Genomic DNA, 23,005 nt, shown 5'->3' with positions numbered 1-23,005 from the left:
ACTTGAAGCTTTCGTGACTGCAGAAATTTATATTATATGGGTAAAGTCACGTAGATAGGTTCAAAGAAAATAACAACAAAAAACTACGACGTTTCGATCGCAGCGCGAGCGGTCATCATCAGGCTGAATAAACGTTTTTTTAAAAGTTCTTTTTTTAAAAAAACAACTTCGTTTAACTCACGGTCGAGAAGTACGTCAATGATGCGGCGCCTGCTCCCACATGAACGCTTACTTGAATTAATTGATTACTTTATTAATTCATCTTCAATGTACAACGTTTGTCTGTGTGGAGTGAGGGTGCCCGTAACTCGTTCACACGAGACGACACGTGGCGCCTGCTTCTTGGGCGAGCCGATTCCACAGTTTAGGGACCCGGGGCGTGTTTTACCTACACATATATATATAAATAATAAGGCGTCCATACAAAATGTAAATTGCTTTAAAGTAGCTAATTAATTGATTAATTGATGCCGCTTTTGATACAGGCATGCATTGTCACCGGATCTGAGTACGTGTGCAAAATGTGTAATTGATTGGACAATGGGAAGTGGACGAAATTTTGATTACAAGATTTGACCACGACAAACAGAGGAGTCAAGTTAAGTAAAACCGTTGAAAAAAGAGAGGAAAGCAGCTGAGGCCAACGTCGTAGTTTTTTTTGTTATTTTTGTTATTTTCTTTGAACTTATCTACGTGACTTTACCGAAATACCCAAAGAATATGGTGTCAGTCTTGTTCGATTACACTGGTCAACACACTTTTTCTGGCATAGGGTATTCCAACGGTCTTAAGGTAATTTTGGGGTGCTGATTCCAAATCTGGCATCAGTTTTTGTCTATCACATCAGGTTTTTGAGATATAAAATATTGCATTTTCAATAAAAACTGCGGAAGAAAAATATTGAATAAAGGGGGATATCTACATAAAATGATATTATAAACACACTATCCTAAAAATACAGCACCATATTTTAACACTAAAGCAGTCACTGACTCGCAACAACTTGCAATCATAAGTGACAGAGTTAATTTCGGGTAAAATCAATGAAAATGGGGTATGCCGATAGCATAAAAATGAGATGTGATAAAGCAAATCTGAGATCAGATTTGGAATCAGCACCCTGAAATTAGTCTAAAACAGATGCAAAAGTCCAGGCCAGAAAACATTTTTTGTTGTTGTTGACCAGTGCTATTCTTGGCCATAATCGTCAGTAGATTGGCGAAGGAGAATGGGGGGGGTGCAGATGGTAAGACCGGTTCAGATGTCACTCATGTTAGCCATGGGCGGGAATCGAACTTAGATCGTGGGGTTATTGGTGCAATGCGCTAACCACCATGCAACTGCTCAAAGCCAAGTGCATTCAGGTGGGTTTATAAGTCTCTCTGGGGCCTTATTACCCATTCCAAGGCATCAAGTCTGCTTCCTGGTGATTTTTTTTTAATTGCGATTTAAATTTGCTTTGCCAAAATTAACTTGGGTCAAGCATTGGAGTGGTTATGGTACACCTGGGGTCACAACGTCAGAATCATGGTACAATCAGCACCTTATCTGTGTCTCTAGGGACTAAGATGTAGGCAGATATGTGAGAAAGAAAAGAAATGGCTATGTGAACATCCATAGAGCATTTCAGACCGAGCACAAATAGGCGAATTGACAGAAATAAACGTGGCGAATGTACGTGGGATTAAGAATACATTGGATGGGGGAAAAAAAGGGTCACATTTCTAACAACTCGGCATGAACAGGACAAGGCGAAGAGGAGAGAAAAAATGTCTGGATTATGGACAGCTTTAGCGAGTGACAGTTACACCACGTGCAAATATTGTACGGGATTTGGGTGGTTAATTGGTCAAGATGAATGTGTAACGACTGGATATATGACATGGAGTGGATGTAAAAAAAAATCCGTCTCCGTGATGAAACCAGCACAAATGTCTCTTAGTCGTAGAAATTTGACCTCCGTGGCTAGAGGATGGTTTCCATAACGACTTAAAGATGCATTGATTGTTGAATACAATTATTTCTAAGCTCGCAATGCATCGCGTTGAATCATGCATGTCGGGAGTATGTGATGTAAATGCAAATGCTATGCTAATATTATATTTAGGCTGCCCTAGCTGTCCTGGCTGTATCCCGGAGCTCATTGTTGATGCTGGGTCCCAGTTGCTTCTACGAGGCTATCCTGCTGCAGTTTTTGCCGTCTCCTCTCTTTCAATGTTTTCCAAATTCCTGAGCCTTCCCACGGCCAGCTTTGTTATTTGTGTAAAGCGTCTTGAGATTGCGTGTGGATGCTCAATCAATGACAATTATTCATAATCATGGTGTTGTTTCTTTAGGCTAAGGAAATGGACGTAACTGTACAAACGAGACAAATCAAGAAGCAGGCCGAGTCTTAACCCTTTCCCATTTCCTTCCGATTCCTTTCTGATGACGTACACTAAAATAGAATAACTTTATTGGTATTCTTATTTTTATTATTTCCCTTCTACGTGACTTTACTGAAAGAAGCAATAATATGAATCCCTGCAGTCACGAAAGCTTTAAATCGAAATTTAACTTTATTGGTACCGAGGCTCTCACAAGACCATGCGGGAGAGCGTCTGACACAGTTTGTCTCCAGCTATCATCGAGTGTGCTTCTGTCACTGGTTCTCTGCGGTGAGTACAATGTCTTTCAAAGCAACGGTGCTATTCTTTGGTTCTTTCGGTAAAGTCACGTATAAAGATAAAATAATAAATTCAATAATAGCATACGACGTTTCGATTGCAACACAAGCAATCATCATCAGGTATAAATCAAATAGCAACATAAATCTAACCAGAAAACTATAGACAGACATATAAGCAGACAGATATCACCAAGATACATAGAGAGAGAGCAACACATAGGCACACAGAGAGAGAACGTCTCTGTGACGAGGCCTTAAATAGAGAGAGGGGGCGGGGTCGGAGAGAGGGAGGGGGTTAGAGAAAAAATTAGCATGTCAATGGGTAGGACGACGGGTGGTAAAGTACTCAAGCTTGAAAATTAGGAGAATGGGAGAGAGACACATTAAATTAAATAACCTAGCAAAATATCGAAATGTAATGTAATTCAACACAGAGAGCCGGTCAACACACAACGGAGCTTGCTTCTCGAACCAAAATTAACGCTGGACCACTTGTGCGTTGTGACCGGGACACCCACCCTGCGACTTGCAGACGTAACTTGAACGGGAAAGGGTTATTAATAACATTGCCGCGCGTCGTCAACGGGGACGCGCGACTCTCCGCGCCCGCGTGTGCGGTGAGACGGAGCCGTGGAGGATTTACCCGAGCGTTCCGCTCCATCTCGAGCAGGGCGCGCTCGTGCTGCTCGGCTATGGCGAGCGTGGCCGTGTGGACCTTCTGGTAAATGGCCTCTCCCTCACGCGTCTGGAATGTGAAGAGGCCCTCGCCTGTGTCGCACATTCTGCACCCCCCCCCCCCCCCGGAGAGAGAGGACACGATTATAGTGACAAGAGATGACGACATAACAACGATTGTCTCAGTCCGTACCAAGGCAGCTGCCTCGCCTGTAAAAAAAATGACAACTTGTGATGAGTACAGCTTTCATGGATTAACTACAACAATGGTACAGTAAGAATACTACGTTTAATATTCAAGTGAAACGTATCAATGTCTCCAAGTTCAAATGAGCATTGGGGAGGCTCAAATACATTGGAAGGCTTCAGTTAGTGAAACACTTCCCGCACACCTAATAAGCGGAACCAGTCTATCCATATGATACAAATTCTATTAAAATACCACAAAGTAGAAAACATTTTGTTGACCATAAATTAGTTATTATTATTTTGTTGACCCCACTGCGAATTGGGGCTCACAATCCATTCAGTTGCGAGTTGGCACAAATTTTGTTACTTCCATGCCACCCACATTAATGCATTATAAATATGTCCCATACATCGTGCCTGTTGTGGCATTTATTCGTAAAATGTAGCCCGATGTTCCCCATGAAGGCCACGGCACACCGGGCCAATTTTCGGGTAAATCGTTGGCGGAAATATTCACATTTGGAGCAAGAACAGCAACTTGGCACAGCAATGATGGCATGGCGTGATGGAGTTCCGTCTCGCCAATGAAAATAGAATTTCTTTGAAAAGTTATGACTTGGTGTGTGGGAAATTGCCATCTCGGTTATTTACGAGGCCTTACCCGCGATCAGATTTGTCCATATTTGGACATTTTGAACAACATAAAATAGCACGGCAACTATTGCCGGCGCCTCTCGGCAGCTAATAGCTCCCCGATTGTCTGTTTTGCGTTTTTTTTATTTCTTCCTGGACGTGTCGCGTGGCGTTCGCCGCGATTTCTGACGTTTCGCTCGATGGGCAGCACAACCCGGGTGACAACCCACCCGCCCGCGCGGCACACAGTCTAAAAGCGCAAGTAGGAGGGGCTACACAGCGCCACCGTGGTACACCTCGCGGGGTTAAGCGGCTATTGACCTCGACGCACGCTCGCTGACCTGCCGGACTCGAAGGTGAAACGCGTTGGATCTCGGCCGTAGCGCCGCAGCGAGCTGAGCGGCCAGGAGACGAGGCGCACGCGCGGATTGTGCACGTCCCACAGGTAGATGTTCTCGTGGGTCACCTGCATGGTGCACTCCCCGAAGATCTCCAGGTATGGAGAGGGCAGCAGATACACGCTGAATCGTTCTGTAAGCCGCAGCACTTTTGTTGGTTTTTTGTTATCATTTTTTTTATAGCATCATCATCATGAATGTTGCAATTTTATTATTGTTATTTTATACTCAAATATTCTCAGTTCGCCGAGTAGACGGTAACAAAGCAACTCAATGTACACTGATATAATGCATGTATACAAATATAACTGTGTGTGTGTGTATATATACAGACTGTTGGGCAAGTGCTGTTTGCTGTTAGCGAACACCTATGAAGGCCGGCACGGTACATGAGGGAGTTGGTGGCCATCACCGCGCCTGGTCGCCTTTGTCTCCCGAGTGGCGATGTTTACACACCTCACGAGGTACCGATTTGAGGCTGAGTCGACCTAAGGGAGGCCCAGGACCGATTCAGATAATCGTTACTGGTGTTGGCCGTGAGCGGGAATCGAACTCTGGCCACCAGGTTTCGTAGCGCAGCAAGTTAAACGTTACACTACCGCTATACGGGAGAAATTCGTTTTTTGTGTATACATGTATGTATACATAGATGTATATATACACATATAGGTAAAGGTGCAGCCTTGCAATTACTTGCACGCGCCACTTCTCGCTGAAGGCCTCCACTCAAGCGAGTTCTTGAGAGCCGTGTCTCGAGTTTATTTTTTTTTTATTTTGGCAGATTTTTGCCCACCTGGTCAGACCTCCTTGGAAGAGGCAGGAGGGGGAGCAGCACTAGTTGACCTCTCCACCTGCGACTGTCGATCGACCAACCCATTCACACTTGGGTTGGACGGAGGGCGAGGTGGTGGTGGTGGTGGTGGGGCGGGATTTAATAAACGTGACCATTGTTTCATCTGCCACGCCGGGAGATAGAACCGGTGACCACTGACTTGCAACGCGACTGCATCCCCCGTACGCAGTGACATATACACACACACACGTGCATGAGCGGTAGTATATTACACGGATGTGAGGGCGAAATTGACAGGTGACTTAACGGACGCTGCGAGAGGTGTTTAAAATGGGCGTGAGGTCCAACCGGGGGATACGGGTAAAAGGGGTTTTGTGGTTGATGTGAACGTAAGCCTAAGGCACTGTGAATGAGGGTTTTTTGCACCGCGGCACGGCTTGCCACGTTATTGACTAACCGTTCTGCTCACGCTGGACCCCAGCCGCTAGCAGGTCGGGGTCTCCCAGGCTGATGTCATTGAGTCTGGCTCCTAAGCACTCAACACACAGCACCTTGCACCACTCCTCTGCCTCCAGCTCTGGGTACATACACATACGTATACATAAACACGGAGGTTGCCCACATACACTTTTCTCTTTGCTATTCATTTTCTTCAACGCAGTGGCTGAGCAGAGGCGCAATGGGCCAAAGCATCAAACAGCCAACATTAAGAGCACGAGCAAAGCTGTAATAGATTATTAGAGGTACCACGTTTATTGAATTCGGCAAGGTTAGGGGCCATCCATTGAGTACGTACGCAAAAATCTGTCAAAACTCCCCCCCCCACCCGAATCCTATAGAACGGCCGATATTTCATCCACGCAGAAACGATCAAGGATTTATAATATTAACGTGTTTAAGCAAACAGATAGTCCACCGCCGGACTATCTAACTCATTTGAAGGCCAATGTAGACGAATTTTTATCGAGGCTTCACCACCCCCCCACGTTTCCTATGCATACGTACATTGTCAGTAGACCCCCCATACGCAAGCGTACGCGTTTGGGTTAACCCCCCCCTCCCCCCTCCATGCGTACGCACTAAAAGGATGGCCCTTTATAAAAGAGGTTGAGAAAGAGATGTTACGGAATTCCCAAAGGTCGAGCATTGCGAGGGAAGGGGCAGACTGAGACTTGTACGGTGCTAAACGGAGGACCCAAAATGGATGGAAGAATCGATGAGTGACGTTTGCAGGAACAGTCACCACGGTTATTTGTGGTTTGGAATTGAACTTGGATTACTGTTTGCGGTGCACTGCGCTATCCGCTGTATGAACACTCTCCACATGGATCGCATAGATGCGTCACCTCGCCTTATAGAATATTGCGTCTGCTTAACGATGTAATGGCTCAATTTTTTGCCGTGTGCTTCAGACTGTTGGTTGGCTTGAAGGCCGGCAGTAGACCATCCAATTAGTGTCGCTGACGCCTCGCAATTCAGGCTGGTGCTCATTGGTGATCGTTGGACAAGAAGATCCCAGGACATTAATTCACACGAAAAAAAACACAATTTATAAGAATATACTATTCTGTGCCAATATCATACATCAAATCTGAAAGTTGCCAAAAGTTTTTAATAATAAAAAAAAAACGATATCGCCCAGGTTTTGCTTGAAAAAAATTACTGAGAGAGCAAGTGTGTTTTGTAACCGGCATCAATTAAAGTAATGACATTCTACTGACCTTAACCAAATGGGGGATCACATTTCATTCGGCAAAGTTTGCACAGAACAGTAGTAGGACACCAGTGTGGCTGCACAAGTTTAAAGGACCTGAGCTCACCGGAGTCGCAGGAAAATATTCGTGACATCTCGTCGTGGAATATAATGGCCACCGCATGCTTCTTGGTGTCACGTGGCAATCGGGTTATACTCCTCACATTGCTCAGTTCCGTTATCTGGAAGCGCACACACACACACGGGGAGCGCACAGCTCCAAAATATGCAAATGCACTTACGTCGTAATGTCTGGGCAATGGGTCAGGATCGTGTGAGTTTGTAATAAATAATGGGCGCACTTGAGCACAGGCTTTTCTAAACAAATCAAATGCGCAAAGCACGTGATGATGACTGGTATAGTGGTGTTCTATAATTTAAGCACGTGCGGTTGTTTCATTTAATGATGTGAATTTAGCTAAATTAGCAGATGGCTTTGCAATAGATTTGTCAACAACAACAAAATATTTTAAAGTGATTTTGTCTAGATGACCCATTCACAAAACGCGGTTTGTAACTACGATGTGAAAGTAGGTGCATTTTTATACATGCAAGAATGGGGTCAAATAATAAAGATGAACTTGCTTTCACAAATGTGGAAATTACATGCCATGAGTCGCAGTTTAACAATGGCTATAATGGTAAGATTGCGTATTGTCTCTTGTTTAAAATACGTCTCGTTGTTAAACTGTGCTGTCGCATTACCATTAACATATAAATGTGGTTTAATAATAGCATATTAAATAATGAATAGAGCCGTAAAAGATTATTCAATTGCTGGCTTCTTTGGCACTAAAATAAAGTGGCTTTAATTAAGAGTCTGTCCTCCAGGCACACATTTTTTTTTTAAAAGCTCAAGGCACACGCAATATTTTTTGGGGGCTACGAAGATGCGCATATTGGTGAAGCGGACAGAAAACGGCGCCTATGTAAAACACGGAACGGATTAAATTTTGATGTAAAGCTTTCGTGACTGCAGGGATTCATCTTCTTGGTTCTTTCGGTAAAGTCACGTAGAAGGGAAGTAATAAAATAATAAAAATAAAACATAATAAAATATTGTATTATTATCTTATTATGTTTTATTTTTATTATTTTATTACTTCCCTTCTACGTGACTTTACCGAAAGAACCAAGAAGATGAATCTCTGCAGTCACGAAAGCTTTAATTAAAGCCACTTTATTTTAGTGCCAAAGAAGCCAGCAATTGAATAATCTTTTACGGCTCTATTCATTATTTAATATGCTATTATTAAACCACATTTAGATGTTAATGGTAATGCGACAGCACAGTTAAACAATAAAATATTGTATTATTATTTTATTATGTTTTATTTTTATTATTTTATTACTTCCCTTCTACGTGACTTTACCGAAAGATAATAATACAATATTTTATTATGTTTTATTTTTATTCTTTTATTACTTCCCTTCTACGTGACTTTACCGAAAGAACGGATTTTCTCACGGAACACGCGAGACAAGTTGTCTCTGTGTGTGTGTGGTGGTGGGGGTGTGGGGGGGGGGTCACCTTGTGGTAATTGCTGAAGTACGCCGACCGTTCGTCGCAGAACTTCTCGATGCGGCGGGGGCCCTTGCTCGATGCTTTTCTGAAGACCATCCAGCAGCGCCTGTAGATCTGCGTCGTCAGGGGGTCACGGCGAGGCGCGGCGTGAGCGCGAGACGGCAGAGACCGACGGAGCTGCAGAAGGGAGGAACCCCTCTCCGTCCCACCACCCAGCGTTGGTGTACGGTGTTTTTTCTGCAATATTTTACTGTCTTTTCTTGGATTTTCTGTTTGCACTTAGTCCCATATTCACTTTAAGATGTTTTTTGTTCATGTTTTTGTTTTTTGTTTGTTGCGGTTGCACCCGATTCAAGAGCCGAATGGCTCACAGGGCTATACCTAATAAATGAACTTGAACCCAGAGGTCGCAACCGGGTACCCGATACCCGTACCCTACCCGATACCTGGTCACTGGTGAGTCACCGTTTGTCACTCATTTCCAAACGTCTTGTCTCTTCTCACATTTCAAGTTCCTAGAATCAACCCACCCGCGCCTGCAACATGGCTTCATCCCAGAGGTCGCAATCAGGTACCCGATACCCGTACCCTACCCGTACCCGGCCGGGTACGGGTAGGGTACGGGTACGGCCGGGTACGGGTACCCATTTGCGACCCTGGTGCGGCCGGGTACGGGTAAGGAATCAAAACCCGTTTGCGACCTCTGCCACCACCCCGCCGAGCGATGTTTTTGGGGGGGGGGGGGGGGGATTTTGTTGACGAATAAGAAGCGACAGTAGCAGCAGCAGCAGCAGCAGCTTGTGTTGTATTCAAGAGGATGGAGCGTGTCCGTATGAAACAAGACGTGCACGCCTGTCACACCTCCCGATTTAGCACGGTTGGCTACATGCGGTGTGAAAGAAGTTCGATACATATGCAAACACACGCAATCGTGCCCGAATGAAAGTTAAAGAAAAGTGTTAACACGCCTGCGTGTGAAATGTAGTAAATTTGTCCATAAAAATGCACTATTGGTACATAAAAGCTTGGTATTTATTTTAAATTGTATATAACACAGAGGGACCGGGTGTTTGTATACCCACTATCCTAAGATAGAGTAATATCCAGTATATAGACACACACACACACTGTACATGATACATACGGGATGTCCCAGTAGTCCTTGTGTGTGCGTGTGAAATGAAATTGCTCGATTTAATTTCCATCGCACGGAGACATCACCGTTTTTGTGAACAGCAGGGGGGCATTTCAGAAATGTTTATTGTGCAAATTGCCAACTGCCCTGCTCCCGTACACGCTGCACCCATGCATGAAATCACAAACTACCTCATTCCCCTCACTAGCCCCAGTAATGCACGGTAACTGTGCTTACTAAATGGCACGTCCAAACAAACAAACAACAACAATAATAATAGACGCCATGTGGATGTTCCCGTACACATTGATTTCCCACAAAGTAGAAGGTGCTGTGGCCTTTGTCTCGGGGTGTGTGCACCAGTGGCGGCCCGTGGCTTGCGGCTTGTGCTATGGATCTGGTGATCCGAGGCAAATTCCCATCCAGTGGCGAACGATTGGTGAGGTTTGGTCAAGCAGCCCTCCGTGGCCAAAAGGTGCGGGGCAGGCTTTCATCCAGCAGGAGATTGACAAAGTAAATAATTTTTCGATTTAAAGTTTTCGTGACTGCAGGGATTCATCTCCTTGGTTCTTTCGGTAAAGTCACGTAGAAGGGAAATAATAAAATAATAAAAAATACAACATGATTATTTTATTATGTTTTATTTTTTATTATTAGAAAATAAAGTAAATAATACTGGTAGGAACCTCCTGGTTACACCAGCCCACAGGGGATTATTGTGTCCGTCCGTCGTGCAGGGAGGGGCTGGGTGGGGGGGAAGGGCTGGGTGGGTGGGGAGGGAAGGGTGGGGAGGGGCTGGGTGGTGAGAGAGGGGCTGGGTGGGGAGGGAAGGGTGGGGATGGGCTGGGTGGGGAGGGTGGGGCTGAGTGGGGAGGGGCTGGGTGGGGGGTGGGAGGGGTAGGGCTGGGTATTTAGGGGCTGGTCACCACGTGGTGCCCTTATAAAACTCAACGTTTAACCTACTCACGCCGGCTTGTGCCCGCCCTCACAGTCAGGCATATTTGCGGAATACACCACGCCGCCGTTGACCCTGGCCATTGACCGAGCAACCCAACGTTCCTACCAGCTCCCTCCGCAGGAATGTGTTTATTATGATTTACCTTGTGTAAGAGAAATGCCACAGTGCTAACTTTGGAGCGGTCTTGCTCCATCGGTAGGCAACACGTGACACGTGGATGGTGATGAAGCGAACGGAGCGCTATACCGAACCATGCACGTTGCACTCATTATACAGGGTGACCCTCCACGAAGACGATAACGTAAACATATTAAATACAAATCTTGATTTGAAGCTTTCGTGACTGCAGGCAGCAAGGTCACCTTTTGAAACAGTCTGCCTCAGCAGCAGACCATGCTTTCCCACCTGATGACGGACGCTTGTGTTGCGCCCGAAATGTCGTGATTTATTTTATTTTATACCTACGTGACTTTACCGAAAGAACCAAAGAGTATATTAAATAAACACATTTTATTAAATAAAAAAAATCCTCCACATGCGTTTCTTCAGTCTGAATACACTTCTGAAATAAATGAACACTCTCTCGATACACTTTAGTCCAAATATAATCGTCGGTGTGGTTTTCTTACAAGAACACGGGTATTGCATGTGGATAGGATATCAGTAAATAGATCACATACCGTTGCGTGCAACCTCCAAATGAGAAGTATTTCTAGCGACACGTTCAGCCGTGTATGCATTTGTCTGCTTGTCGCAAATGATGGACGAGGAATGACTTGCAAGCCCCATTCTCTTCCTTCACCTTTTTTCAAACTGTTGGAAACTTGTGTTATTGCTTTGTGACTCGCAGATGACAGTGAGATAGGCGGTGGTCAAGTCGTCTTTTTTTATTTGTTGTGTATAACTGGTCAATACACTGGCTGTTCCTGGTTCTTTCGGTAAAGTCACGTATAAGGGAAATAATAAAATAAAAAAAATATTTAAATTAAAAATGATCACGACGTTTCGACTGCAACACAAGCAATCATCATCAGGTGTGAAATCCACAGCAATATTTTTTTATATTTTATTATTTCCTTTCTACATGACTTTACCGAAAGAACCAAGAATATGAATCCCTGCAGTCACGAAAGCTTTAAATCAAAATATACTGGCTTTTGGTTATTGTCATAAGTGGAGTGATGGACAAATACAATTATAAAAAATTACAATTGCAACAATGATACATTTTAAGTTAAGTTTCTTCCATTTAAAACTTGCTCTATCCACTCAGGTCGAATGGTCCATCGCTTCTTGTAATGTAGGATACAGGGTATCTCACCTCTATAAATCCATCTCACCTTTCATAATGTCACTTATATGGGTTCAAGGATTATATGGGTTCAGGGAGTAAGCCTTATTCTTTAGTGGTGGGTCCGTTAAAGTGCAGCGATGCATTTAACCTTCCATGTATTTTTTAGCAACAGCATACTCCCCCCCTCCCATTGTTTCATGTTTCTAGGCTGGTGCCATACATATATTTATTAGATAAAAGCAAAGCACCGTTCATTCTCCGTATGAATAAAAGTTGTATTTATGTGTGGAAATGAAATCGAGTTCTACCTGTATTATTTGAGTCACAATGGTCCACAGATACACGTGATGAGTTTTTTTTTAAATACTGTTTTAATGGATTTACCATTGCACTTAAGTAGTGCGTTGACACGCGGTCCTCTGGTGCAGACGTCCCCGCTCAATCTTGCACTTAAACCCCTTCAAAAACACAACGGCTGTGTGATTTGGGCTAAATAAACACAACCAAGGTATATTATCGGTCCCCGATGTGGAGGAATCGCAGTCTTCTACCGAATACATGTCCACTCACCATTACTGGAATTGTACGGCTAATCACTGAGCATTGGGACTGCACTTGGGCATTTACCAACATTCAGATTTAACTCGTGTCAACATTTTAATGTCCCGTTAGTGCCAGCCGCCCACACATCTCTTGTCACCAAAATCTGTGTTGCCCATGCTCATGAATAATCGGACGGCTCACCGTTTTGGCTCCCACAGTTTTTGTATGCAAAAGTCGAAAAGCGCCGAGCTTGGTGTTAGCTCTGCGTGTTGCCTGGCACCGTTTGATGGATTATAATGCAACGCCTGCTATTATAGGTACTTCCAGCTGTGCGCAAACTAATGACACTATTATGGTCATTTTTTATCTTTAATTCTCTGTTTAACTCTTCAAAGGAAACGTTTTGTTCTCTCTCACATCGCCACATTTTTCAAAAAAAAATCTATCTCTGCTGTACAATATAGAATCACTCCCCCCCACACCCACCCTGTGGTGATAAGCTAATAAAGTCCACATGTGCACTAGTGTGGCACAGAAAGTCCCGAGCTTAATATAGAAGAAAATGCCATATTCTAGATTCCCTTATTTACGATTCATCTATGGCAGCTCGGCTGCGATGGATGCTGAAAAATTGGAATGTCAAAACCTTGTGCTGCTGTAGAATTTTCGACACCGAGAGAAAACCGAATCGCCGGAAATGGGCGGCTACAAATTGAATGCGTGTGGGAACGATGCACCCACGATATTCAACAGTCAAAGGGGCGGCTGCAAGACTCTCTTTGTGGCAGGACGACTCTTGAAGGTGACCCCAGGTCAGGGCGGCGTGCAGATTTGGCGAAATGGGGGAAACAAACAAACGTCAAGGCTGCGTGAGAGACGCGGATTCGGAAGGCCGCTCTGTTACCCTTGCACAGTTGACCGACATCCTTGGGCATCGGCGTGGGATCAGTGGAGACAATTCTTTTGCACGATCACCGCAATGACCGAGATCAGCTCACGCTGGGTCCCCAAGAATACTGACTTGCGACATCAAGGGTGGAGCATCTGATAACTTCCCCATGACAATTTTAACCCACGGTGAGGGCAGACCGAGGCAAATTTTACTTTATTCATCCAATTTATTCCCGGTGATGAGACCTGGTGCAGCGGTCATGGTTTCTGCACTCTGAACCTGGAAACCTAAGTTTAATTCCTGGCCCCCGCTGACTGCGGTCCCGAGGTGGTATCTGTAATCAGACTGGCCTCACCCCGTCACCAATCCACACTCACCGTGGCTGACATGAGGCGGCCTTCGTCCGGCAGTGGAATTACTAAGCACTGTATATTTCCTTTCTATAGAAACAATGTTACGTGATACAGCATAGTACACGACACGTATATTTATTACAAATGGCACGGTGCCATTGTGTGTCGGATGCATGATGTGAGTTGATGAATCGCAGTGTTTTAGATTCATGATTTCCCAGACAATGCAATAACATGTGCTTTACAGAACTGGTAGATGCAACGAGGCATGAACAGTGGAGTTGGGTGCCGCCTTGACGAGATGTTTACTACCTCGCCTGGTATACAGGAGGTCATGGGTTCAATCCCGCCCCTGATGCCTGCTGTATATTTGGAGTTTGCATGTTCTCTCCGTGGCCGCGTGGATTTTTCTCTGGGTCCTCCGGTTTTCCCCTCCGAAATGAAAAATGTGCATTTAGAGTATTTGGCTGCGATACATTTCCACGTGATAAGCCGCTTCATTCAGCTATCATTTGTGGCCCAGTCGCTTCTAAAAAAGAGCTACATTGCTCAGTGGGCCTTGCCTAGTAAAATAGTAGTTAGTTAGCAAGTTAGCGCACTCTGCTATGAAGCCAGCAACCTGGATTTATAATTTCTGGTCACGGATAACACCAGCTCTTGACCCCCACCCCCGAATCTGCACTGATGAGCATTGATCGGGATTTGGGTTCGCCATTAATTCTACTCGGGTTTCAACTCAACTGGGATTGCACGCGGCGACGTCGCCGCTTACTGCAAAAAGACTTGGCAGGACGCTCCTGAAAAAGAGCCGTGAGGCTTTCCCGCGTAATGATACAGCAGTTTATGATTTTGTATGTGTGTAGAGGAGTAAAATGGGGACGTGACGTCATGTGTGCCGTTCAGTGCGATGACGTCACGTCTCCTAGGGTATTTAAGGGATACCCCGTGACGTAAGCGGGGTCACTGTGGGAACGGGGAAAGTAAACAGGGTGAAGAGGGAACCAGGGGTAGAGAGAGGGATCGAATAGTGAGTCTGGTGAGAAGCCGGTGGTAGCCGTAGATGTGCTTCTCTCTCCGCTCGGTGGAGTCGGCAGAGTCCACGATCCGACACGAGAGAGAGAGAGAGACCAGAGCTAGCCGGCAGGAACCCGGACTCAGAGTAGGACCCCTAGCCCCTGGGAGTTGTGTACCCTGCTGTGTAGTATTGTAACAGCTTTAATAAACCCTGGCGGAAGCCCTTAACTTACCTCCGTCTACGAGTACGTCCGTCGGAACTTCCCTACATGTGTAACGTACAATGTCGAACCGATTGGAGCGGTGGTGCAGTGGGGTTAGTGCCCTGCGCTGTGAACCCGGCATCCTGAGTTTGTATCCCAGCTACGGCTAATAGCAGTGAACAGCGAGATCAGAGCTCGTCCTGGGGCCTCCCCTTTCATCAACCCACACTGAGCAGTCTGGCGAGGTTTGGTCAAACTGCCCCCATAACCTCCACCTTGCAGTGTATTGACTTGGCTTTAAATTCATATCATTATATGTTGCATGCAATGGGCTCATGGGGCACCTACACACAGCCACGAGCAGTCGCTTAAATTCACCACAACGTTAAACAAGTAATTGATTCTTCAATCGTGACCCCGAGTGAAACATTTGATTTATTAGATGTTTTATTTATTAATATATCTCAACTGGAAAAATCCCCTGAGGTGGAACATCTCATTTGCAAGGCTGTCCAGGGTGTCGATCCGCAGACACGGCAAACGCGTAATGACACGTGTACACACACATTAAATCTAAACACTCGGCTGTGCAGATATCGGTATGGTGACTGTCTTTGTTTTGCTGAATCCACTTCTATGTACACACCCGTCTCGCCACCGCCTTTCTGCTTTGTTCCTCGACCTCCCTGTTGCTGTGTTCTCTATGAAAATGTTCTCCATCTTCATGAGCGTTTGTATTTTTTTTTGTTATTCATGTGTACCTCTGTGCATCTTGATTTTGTGTGTGTGCAGTCTCTGTCCTCTGCTGTTTGTGTTTGCATCGGATATTTCCGTGGAAGGCAAAGCTCTCGGGCCGCAATATCTCAATTGCAGTGTGGATTGTGGGCCCACCGAGGCAACTGTTATGGGTACAATGGGCAAACCTGCATGAAGTATTCATGATATGACAGTGGTTGTGGAAGAGGAGACACGGCATGGTAAACTAGTTTATATTAAAAAAAACGATTTATAATGCGAAAATGTAATGACCACAATTCTGGGAACTACAACAGGTAGTGCGGTAACAAATGAATTCGTTTTGGTTATTTTATTAATTCAATCACAAACACCACAATCTACTTTATTTGGTCAAAATTAAGTGGATATATTTGCAATGCGTTTACGGACGAGTGCATGTTGCAGGAAGGATATTTCGTCAATGAATATTTTGTTGGTTTCTGCTCTGCGATACCACGCTGCATTTCATATCAGCTCGCGGAATAACCAGTCGTGTGAAAAGGACCACTTGCGCTCGTTGCTATGCAAAGAATTGCATTTGTCGCGTGCATAACGTCCAAATGGAAAGGCGCACAGAGTGATGGCGGTGATGTATCCATTGATCTGAGAACTATATTACATTTTGCATGCGCTGTGCACGTGTTTTTTTCTCTCTCTCGCAATGAGCTTTTGTGTCTGCATTTTGCACTTGCAGTAGACTCTCGCTAGAAGTGCAGCGGTGCGTGACTCGTTTAAATTACGTCAAAATGATTCACTTGTTCAGGAGTGTGCGCTGGGTAATGTGGTGTTAAAATTGGGTATGGCTATAGAGCAATCAGTCTTACGTGACTAATTCTTTTTAGGAGTCAATCCACACTGCATTCATCAAAGTAAGGAAACATATTCGAGGAGACGATGTAATTAGTCGCTGGAAATCGCAGCATTGCAATTATTCTGCAGGTCATAATTATGGTTTATTACTATTATTTGACGAAATAAGTGACATTGCTAAAAGAGTATTTGTAAACTGAACAGTGATACAAATGAACAACACCCCCATAAAAGTATGAGGATACACTTTAAATAAATAATGGATGCCCCCATGGTGTTATGGTTACCGGACTGGACTTACAAGCGAGAGGTCACCGGTTTGACCTCCCGGCAAGGTGGCTGAAACAATGGGCACGTTGTTTAAATCTGCCTGCCCGCTGACCACCCAGCAGCATGAATCGTACACGATAGCAAGTTGCGTGTGGTGGGGTAAAAACTGCCGGTGCTCCTGACACGTCTGGCCAGCGTGGAAGAGCAGGCCAAATGCCCTCTGGGCTTTCTCTAGAACTCAATCTAGTGGACGCCCTTCTGCAGGCAGGGGCGTGAGTAAGAAACTGCAGGGCCACACCTTTACCTCTTGACTACATACGAACGGCCAAATTGTGCTGAATATGATTTTGGATGCGGTGCACGTCGATGTTTATGGCCAGGCTTTATGGTGTGTGCCATCTCATGGGTGGCATTAGTGCGATCCTGGCCACACACGTACGTGCCCGCAGCCTCGGTGCCCTTTTGATGATGGAGTGTGTTTACAGCAGCGGGTGAAATGTAAAGCGCTCGTGCGACGCGAAATATCTTCTTCCAAAATCCTCTCGGATGTTTCCCACCTGTCATCGCAGGTGGGGGAAATAAAAACCAACGCAAAACATCCATTCGCCCGTAGTGTTTGCTGTGGGCGAATGGCATGGCCAGCCCTGAAAACTGACCGTGGTTAAAAATCGCACTTCGTTGCCATCAACGTGCCGGCATCAAAGAAACTCTATCGGACACCTTACCACGCTGCACGCTTCGTAAACAATAACTGTCCATGGCTAATCATTGCTTCGTATGGAGCCTCACAATCACCGTGTACAAAACGAGAAGGTGGGTGACTGTTTGCGGCTTGCGGATTGAATGGCAGGTGGTCATGTATTCAATCGTTTTCATTTATAATAAGAACCCCGACTTTATCTCGGTTATGCTATTGCCATTATGTCATGAGACAAATAATCCGTGAGGGTATCTCCCAGAGCATTGGCAACCCACCTTCGTGTTGGAGAAGTGTCTGTGGAAGTGCATGCCACGGAATTACTTCTGAGATCATTTCGAGTGACTGAGAGTAATGTCTGCAGTATGGCAGCCAAACTGATATGTTTAGAGCTCAGAGCTGGAATTTAGGCAAATTAAGTGCAGAACCAAATTTAATGTAAATGTTATTTACGCGTGACGTCATTGCGAGCTAGACCCAGTGCTGGTACTGGTAGGAACCTCCTGGTTACACCAGCCCACAGGGGATTATTGTGTCCGACCGTCCGTCGTGCATCTAAAAATGGGAGGGGTGGGGCTGGGTGAAGAGGGGAGGGTGGGGAGGGGCTGGGTGGGGAGGGTGGGGAGGGGCTGGGTGGGGAGGGTGGGGAGGGGCTGGGTGGGGAGGGTGGGAGGGGTGTGGCTGGGTGGGGAGGGGCTGGTCACCCCGTGGTGCCCTTATAAAACTCAACGTTTAACCTACTCACGCCGGCTTGTGCCCGCACTCACAGTCGGCCATATTTGCGGAATACACCACGCCGCCGTTGACCCTGCCCATTGACCGAGCAACCCAACGTTCCTACCAGCTCCATCCGCAGGAATGTGTTAACATAATGGTCAACTCCTTTGAAGCATTGTTACAAGTATTTAACTATGAACAGAGTTTGAATCCAGGTAGAAGGCACAGAGCTCCACGATATAATAACCTTCACACTCCCACTATTAAAAAAAAAAAGCCGTTATTATCATCATTCTGTTAACTTTGCAGTTATTGTAATTCATATGGGGGTGTGCGGGCGAAAGCAGCAAAGTAAAATTGCCCATGCGTGAACTGCAATTGTGACTTTGAAGCACTGGCCCCGTTTAGGCTGGTTTGGGTGTGTAATTGAATTATCCCAAACGTTCAGGATGGCTTTGTGCTTGACATAATCATGAGCTGGGCAGGGCGGTCTGATTCGTACCGTGTTGGCGAGCACAAGTTTCATGGGACACGTCGTGACGAAAACGTGATTAAGCCTTGGCTTGTTATCAGGCTTTGTCAGCACCTAACACTACGCTGCTTTGTTGAATATTTATATTGGCCATGTTCATTAATAGTCTTTGGTAAGGATCCATTATGCAAATGACTGTGCAATTATGGATATTTATGCGTGTGAAACTACCATGTGTAAAACTATGAAATAAGTAACATTTGATTATGCATATATGTTGGGTATTAATTTAAGCGCTCTCGGAATGCATGGAACGATGAATGAACTCAAGTGAGTTGTGGTGCAGTGGTTAACGGAGTCCGCTATGTACCGAGCGGCGACCCTGAGTTTACATCCCAGCAACGGCTGAGAGCGGTGGAGAACGATATCGGAACCGGTCCAGTGTCTCCCCGTCCACCAACCTGCACTGGGCAACACGGTGAAAGTATGAAAGTATGCTCAAAACAACTCCCAAGACCCACACGGGCTTGGAGAGGCCTTGAGTCGGTGAATGACAAAGGTTCAGACATTCATGGAGGACTGCATTGCACGTAATAGACTACAGTATTTGTTAGCAGAGAAGGCACACGGCATCTTTGTGATGCCTTTACCTCCTGACCTTTGCACGACGAAACTATTGTGTCACTTGGCCTACCGTGGAGATGCATTAGTGAGGACGAAGGAGCAAGATCTATTGTTTAGGATATCGACTCTGAATTCTCATGAACGGTCTCAGTTTATTTTTTTTAAAGTTACCGATGCTTTATATTATTGAGCTATTTTTTTCCAAGACAATGTCGGGAAGTGAGCGTCAATGTATAAGCAGCCGTCTATAGTATTTGACCTTGATCTGGAAAATGTTTGGTCCAACAGCAAAGTGTGCTCAACCTGTGCACGCACATGTCCGTGGCATTATTCACAAGTGTCTACAATCCGTCCACCACAGCAGAATTGCAAAGGGTTTGTAATTAAGGTCCCACCTTTTGAAGCCACGGTTTGAAGAAATTTGAAACCCTCGCATTTCTGTCTGTGTAATTACCTGCCTACTTGTCCACATGCAGCTGCCTAGACGGCGATAAGCCTGTGGTGTAATGGGTGGCACACTGGGCTTGCAACCCATAGGTCGTCGTTTCGATTCCATCGTCCAGCGTCTCCACCCAATAGTATAAATGGCTACACCAAAAATGTATTGATCGGCAGGTCATGTGTGGTAGGGTGAAATGTGCGTACACCCACTTCTTTCAACATGTCTGGTGAATGTGGAAGAGGAGACCAAATACCCTTCACAGCGTTTGCTCCAGTGGAGGCCCTTCCACCAGCGGTGGCGTGAGATAGAAATCCAGGGCCAGCACCTGTGACTGATATAGCAGTGGTCAGCGAGTCACTACTTTGAGTGCCCGTCTTGACGTGGGTACACGTGATGCTCAAGTCTTTCATGTAGGGTCGCTTTGATACGGTGATACTCCATTGTGTTGTACGATATAACGACTACAAATCGTGTTGTCCATTTCGCTAAATGTCAGTACAACGCGATTGACATTACGAGCGGCAAGCGTGTTGCAGTGGGAACATTCGTGCCTTGCAGCAAGAAGAGCCTGGGTTCAATCCCTGACTCCGGGTGCCTTTCTGCGCGGAGTTTTAGTTTTCAAAACATTTCTGCGTGAATTTCCTCTGGATTTTTCAGTTTCCATGCATCACGATACTTAACTCGTACTGGACGAAAAAATCACAATGCAAAAAAAAAATTCCCGCAAATTACTCGATTTGGATTACACACACGGCAACGGCGCCCCCCCCCCCCACCCTACTGTGAAAAACGTGGCAGGACCCTCCGGAAAAAATAATCTTGAGACGAGTTGCGGCTTCCCTGGGTGATGCTCATTAATAATAATTGTTGCTCAATTACGTTTCCCAGAAATATTAAATTTCATGATAATATATTTATGAACCGATAACTCAACGTAGTTTTTAAATGTGTAAAATAAACAAATTGTTGCAATGCCTTGCGAAATGTTTTTAATTAACGCCATGGCAGGAGTGTGACGTGATATGTTTTTTGCGGGTTATTGAATTATTCGTTTATTTTCTGCATAACTGATAGCATTTCCCCGCACCTCCAATGAGCACGGTCGGCCACGCATGGTGCGAAAGAAGTTCTACATGCATACATGTGCGTTACAAGTTTTATAGATTGTAATTGTTCATACAGACTCATGGCAAGGATGGCATTGAGTCGACTGCAGCTGTGAAGAACGGTTAGATCATCTTTATTTGTGCTGGACGTATAGCAAAAGCACAAATGCAATACAAATGTGAACTACACTTACAAAGTCATGGGAAACTGATATCCTTATAATCGTAAAAGAATTAAATTTGATAACGTTTTCATGAAAATGTATATCGCGGCAACCTTTATTAAAGTGGATTGCATCTCAATGTTAGGACAGAACTCACGCGTGCCAATGTGATGATGTACTGTAGTGGCCTAACGTAGGTCACATGAGCCAACATTGCTTGAAAACTCATTTTTTGAAAATCAATTTTACTTCCTTGCAAAAAAAAAGATGATCATTTGTGATTTTATGTACCTTGATTTCTGTTAGCTTTTTTGATCCTTGCCCCCAACTTCCAATGAAATGTTGATTTACTCTGCGAGGTTTTTATGGTTCTGACATGTTCGTAATTTTCTCTCTGGAGATGTGAATCAGTGTCTTCGAACGAGTCGACACTTGTTACATGTCTTGAGCTGTATTTTAATCTTTGACTTTGCCTGTAATTGGCTTTATTCGCTCTGTGGCAGTGTTGAGGTGTCACTGGCTTGGTCTGACATCTATTTCCTGTGTTAAGTTTACGTAGGAAAAAAAATAACCCCGAGGTGTTGGAGTTTATCTATGCTGATGAAGTTAATGTCATTTATCATCTTATTTTTGTCCTGCTTGGATATAAATGTTTTAATGTTTGAAACACATTCCTACGGAGGGAGCTGGTAGGAACGTTGGGTTGCTCGGTCAATGGCCAGGGTCAACGGCGGCGTGGTGTATTCCGCAAATATGCCCGACTGTGAGGGCGGGCATAAGCCAGCGTGAGTAGGTTAAATGTTGAGTTTTATAAGGGCACCACGGGGTGACCAGCCCCTCCCCACCCAGCCCCACCCTTCCCACCCCCCACCCAGCCCCACCCTCCCCACCCAGACCCACCCTCCCCACCCAGTCCCTCCCCACCCAGCCCCTCCCCACCCAGCCCCTCCCTGCACGACGGACGGACACAATAATCCCCTGTGGGCTGGTGTAACCAGGAGCTTCCTACCAGTATAACGTTTTCAATCGATGCACACTGGGCTCTATGACACAGATCGGAAACGATGACACTGTAGGGAAGCTGAACAATGTGCAAGGAAGTAAGGAGAGATCCACGCTCAGAAATATACCTCGGGATGGGAGAAGCACATTGATCAAGGAACAAAATCTGATCGGGGACTCTGTATTTACCGTCACAAAATTCTAAGTGGGCATGTAGAGGACACGTCGAAGTGATGACATCCAGTGGAGGAGACTGGTGATGGAATGGGGGCCAAAGTTGAGCGAATTCGCCCGAGGAGGATGACCACTTCCAAGACCGGGCGGAGAAATCGGCCATTTGCACGCGCGCGATGTTCAGCTCTGTGACGTCACGAGACTGCAAGAGATGGCGACTCTGTAGGGAGACTTCCATCCAGCAGTGGATAGATCATGAACATTACAGGAATAAATGTTGATTGAAAGCTTTCGTGACTGCAGGGATTCATATTCTTGGTTCTTTCGGTAAAGTCACGTAGAAGGGAAATAATAAAATAATGTAAATTTTATACAATAAAAATTCAAGCAATCATCATCAGGTGTGAAATCCACAGCTTGTGTTCGTGTGCTTGTGTTGCAGTCGAAACGTCGTGAGAATTTGTATTGTTTTATATTTATATTATTATTTCCCTTCTACGTGACTTTACCGAAAGAACCAAGAACATTGCAAGAATAATACGTGATTTCAATTGGCTACAACCATGTGCACCTGTGTCTGTTCACCCAAGCTCGTTGTGCATCTGTATTATTTCCAGGAAGGCTCGTGAAGTAAGCAAAACAAGCTACGCATCCTGTCCATTAGAGATGGGACACTACACTGGATGGCAATCATAGCAGGGCATCTTGGGGGTAAGCTCTCACA

The 23,005-nt window shown here is 45.2% G+C and overlaps 1 protein-coding gene across 2 annotated transcripts in view; it reads right to left on the bottom strand.

Moving 5' to 3' along the window:
* LOC144936895 (docking protein 6-like) overlaps positions 1 to 23,005 on the bottom strand; it is a 62,441-nt gene that overhangs the window by 14,128 nt on the left and 25,308 nt on the right. Inside the window, exons 2-6 of one of the 2 annotated variants that reach the window (XM_078864100.1) lie at positions 8,641 to 8,748; positions 7,177 to 7,291; positions 5,814 to 5,933; positions 4,507 to 4,696; positions 3,312 to 3,450 (exon numbers count right to left, since the gene is read on the bottom strand). In XM_078864100.1, the coding sequence (XP_078720226.1) occupies positions 3,312 to 3,450; positions 4,507 to 4,696; positions 5,814 to 5,933; positions 7,177 to 7,291; positions 8,641 to 8,748 (672 nt within the window). The remainder of the gene's footprint in view (positions 1 to 3,311; positions 3,451 to 4,506; positions 4,697 to 5,813; positions 5,934 to 7,176; positions 7,292 to 8,640; positions 8,749 to 23,005) is intronic. The other variant, XM_078864101.1, reaches the window with a different exon arrangement.

This window comes from Lampetra fluviatilis, chromosome 17 (assembly GCF_964198595.1).
Source record: "Lampetra fluviatilis chromosome 17, kcLamFluv1.1, whole genome shotgun sequence".
NCBI classification, from domain to species: domain Eukaryota; kingdom Metazoa; phylum Chordata; class Hyperoartia; order Petromyzontiformes; family Petromyzontidae; genus Lampetra; species Lampetra fluviatilis.
The sequence above is the reverse complement of the archived record's forward strand: the minus strand, read 5'-3'. Positions and strand labels throughout refer to the sequence as shown.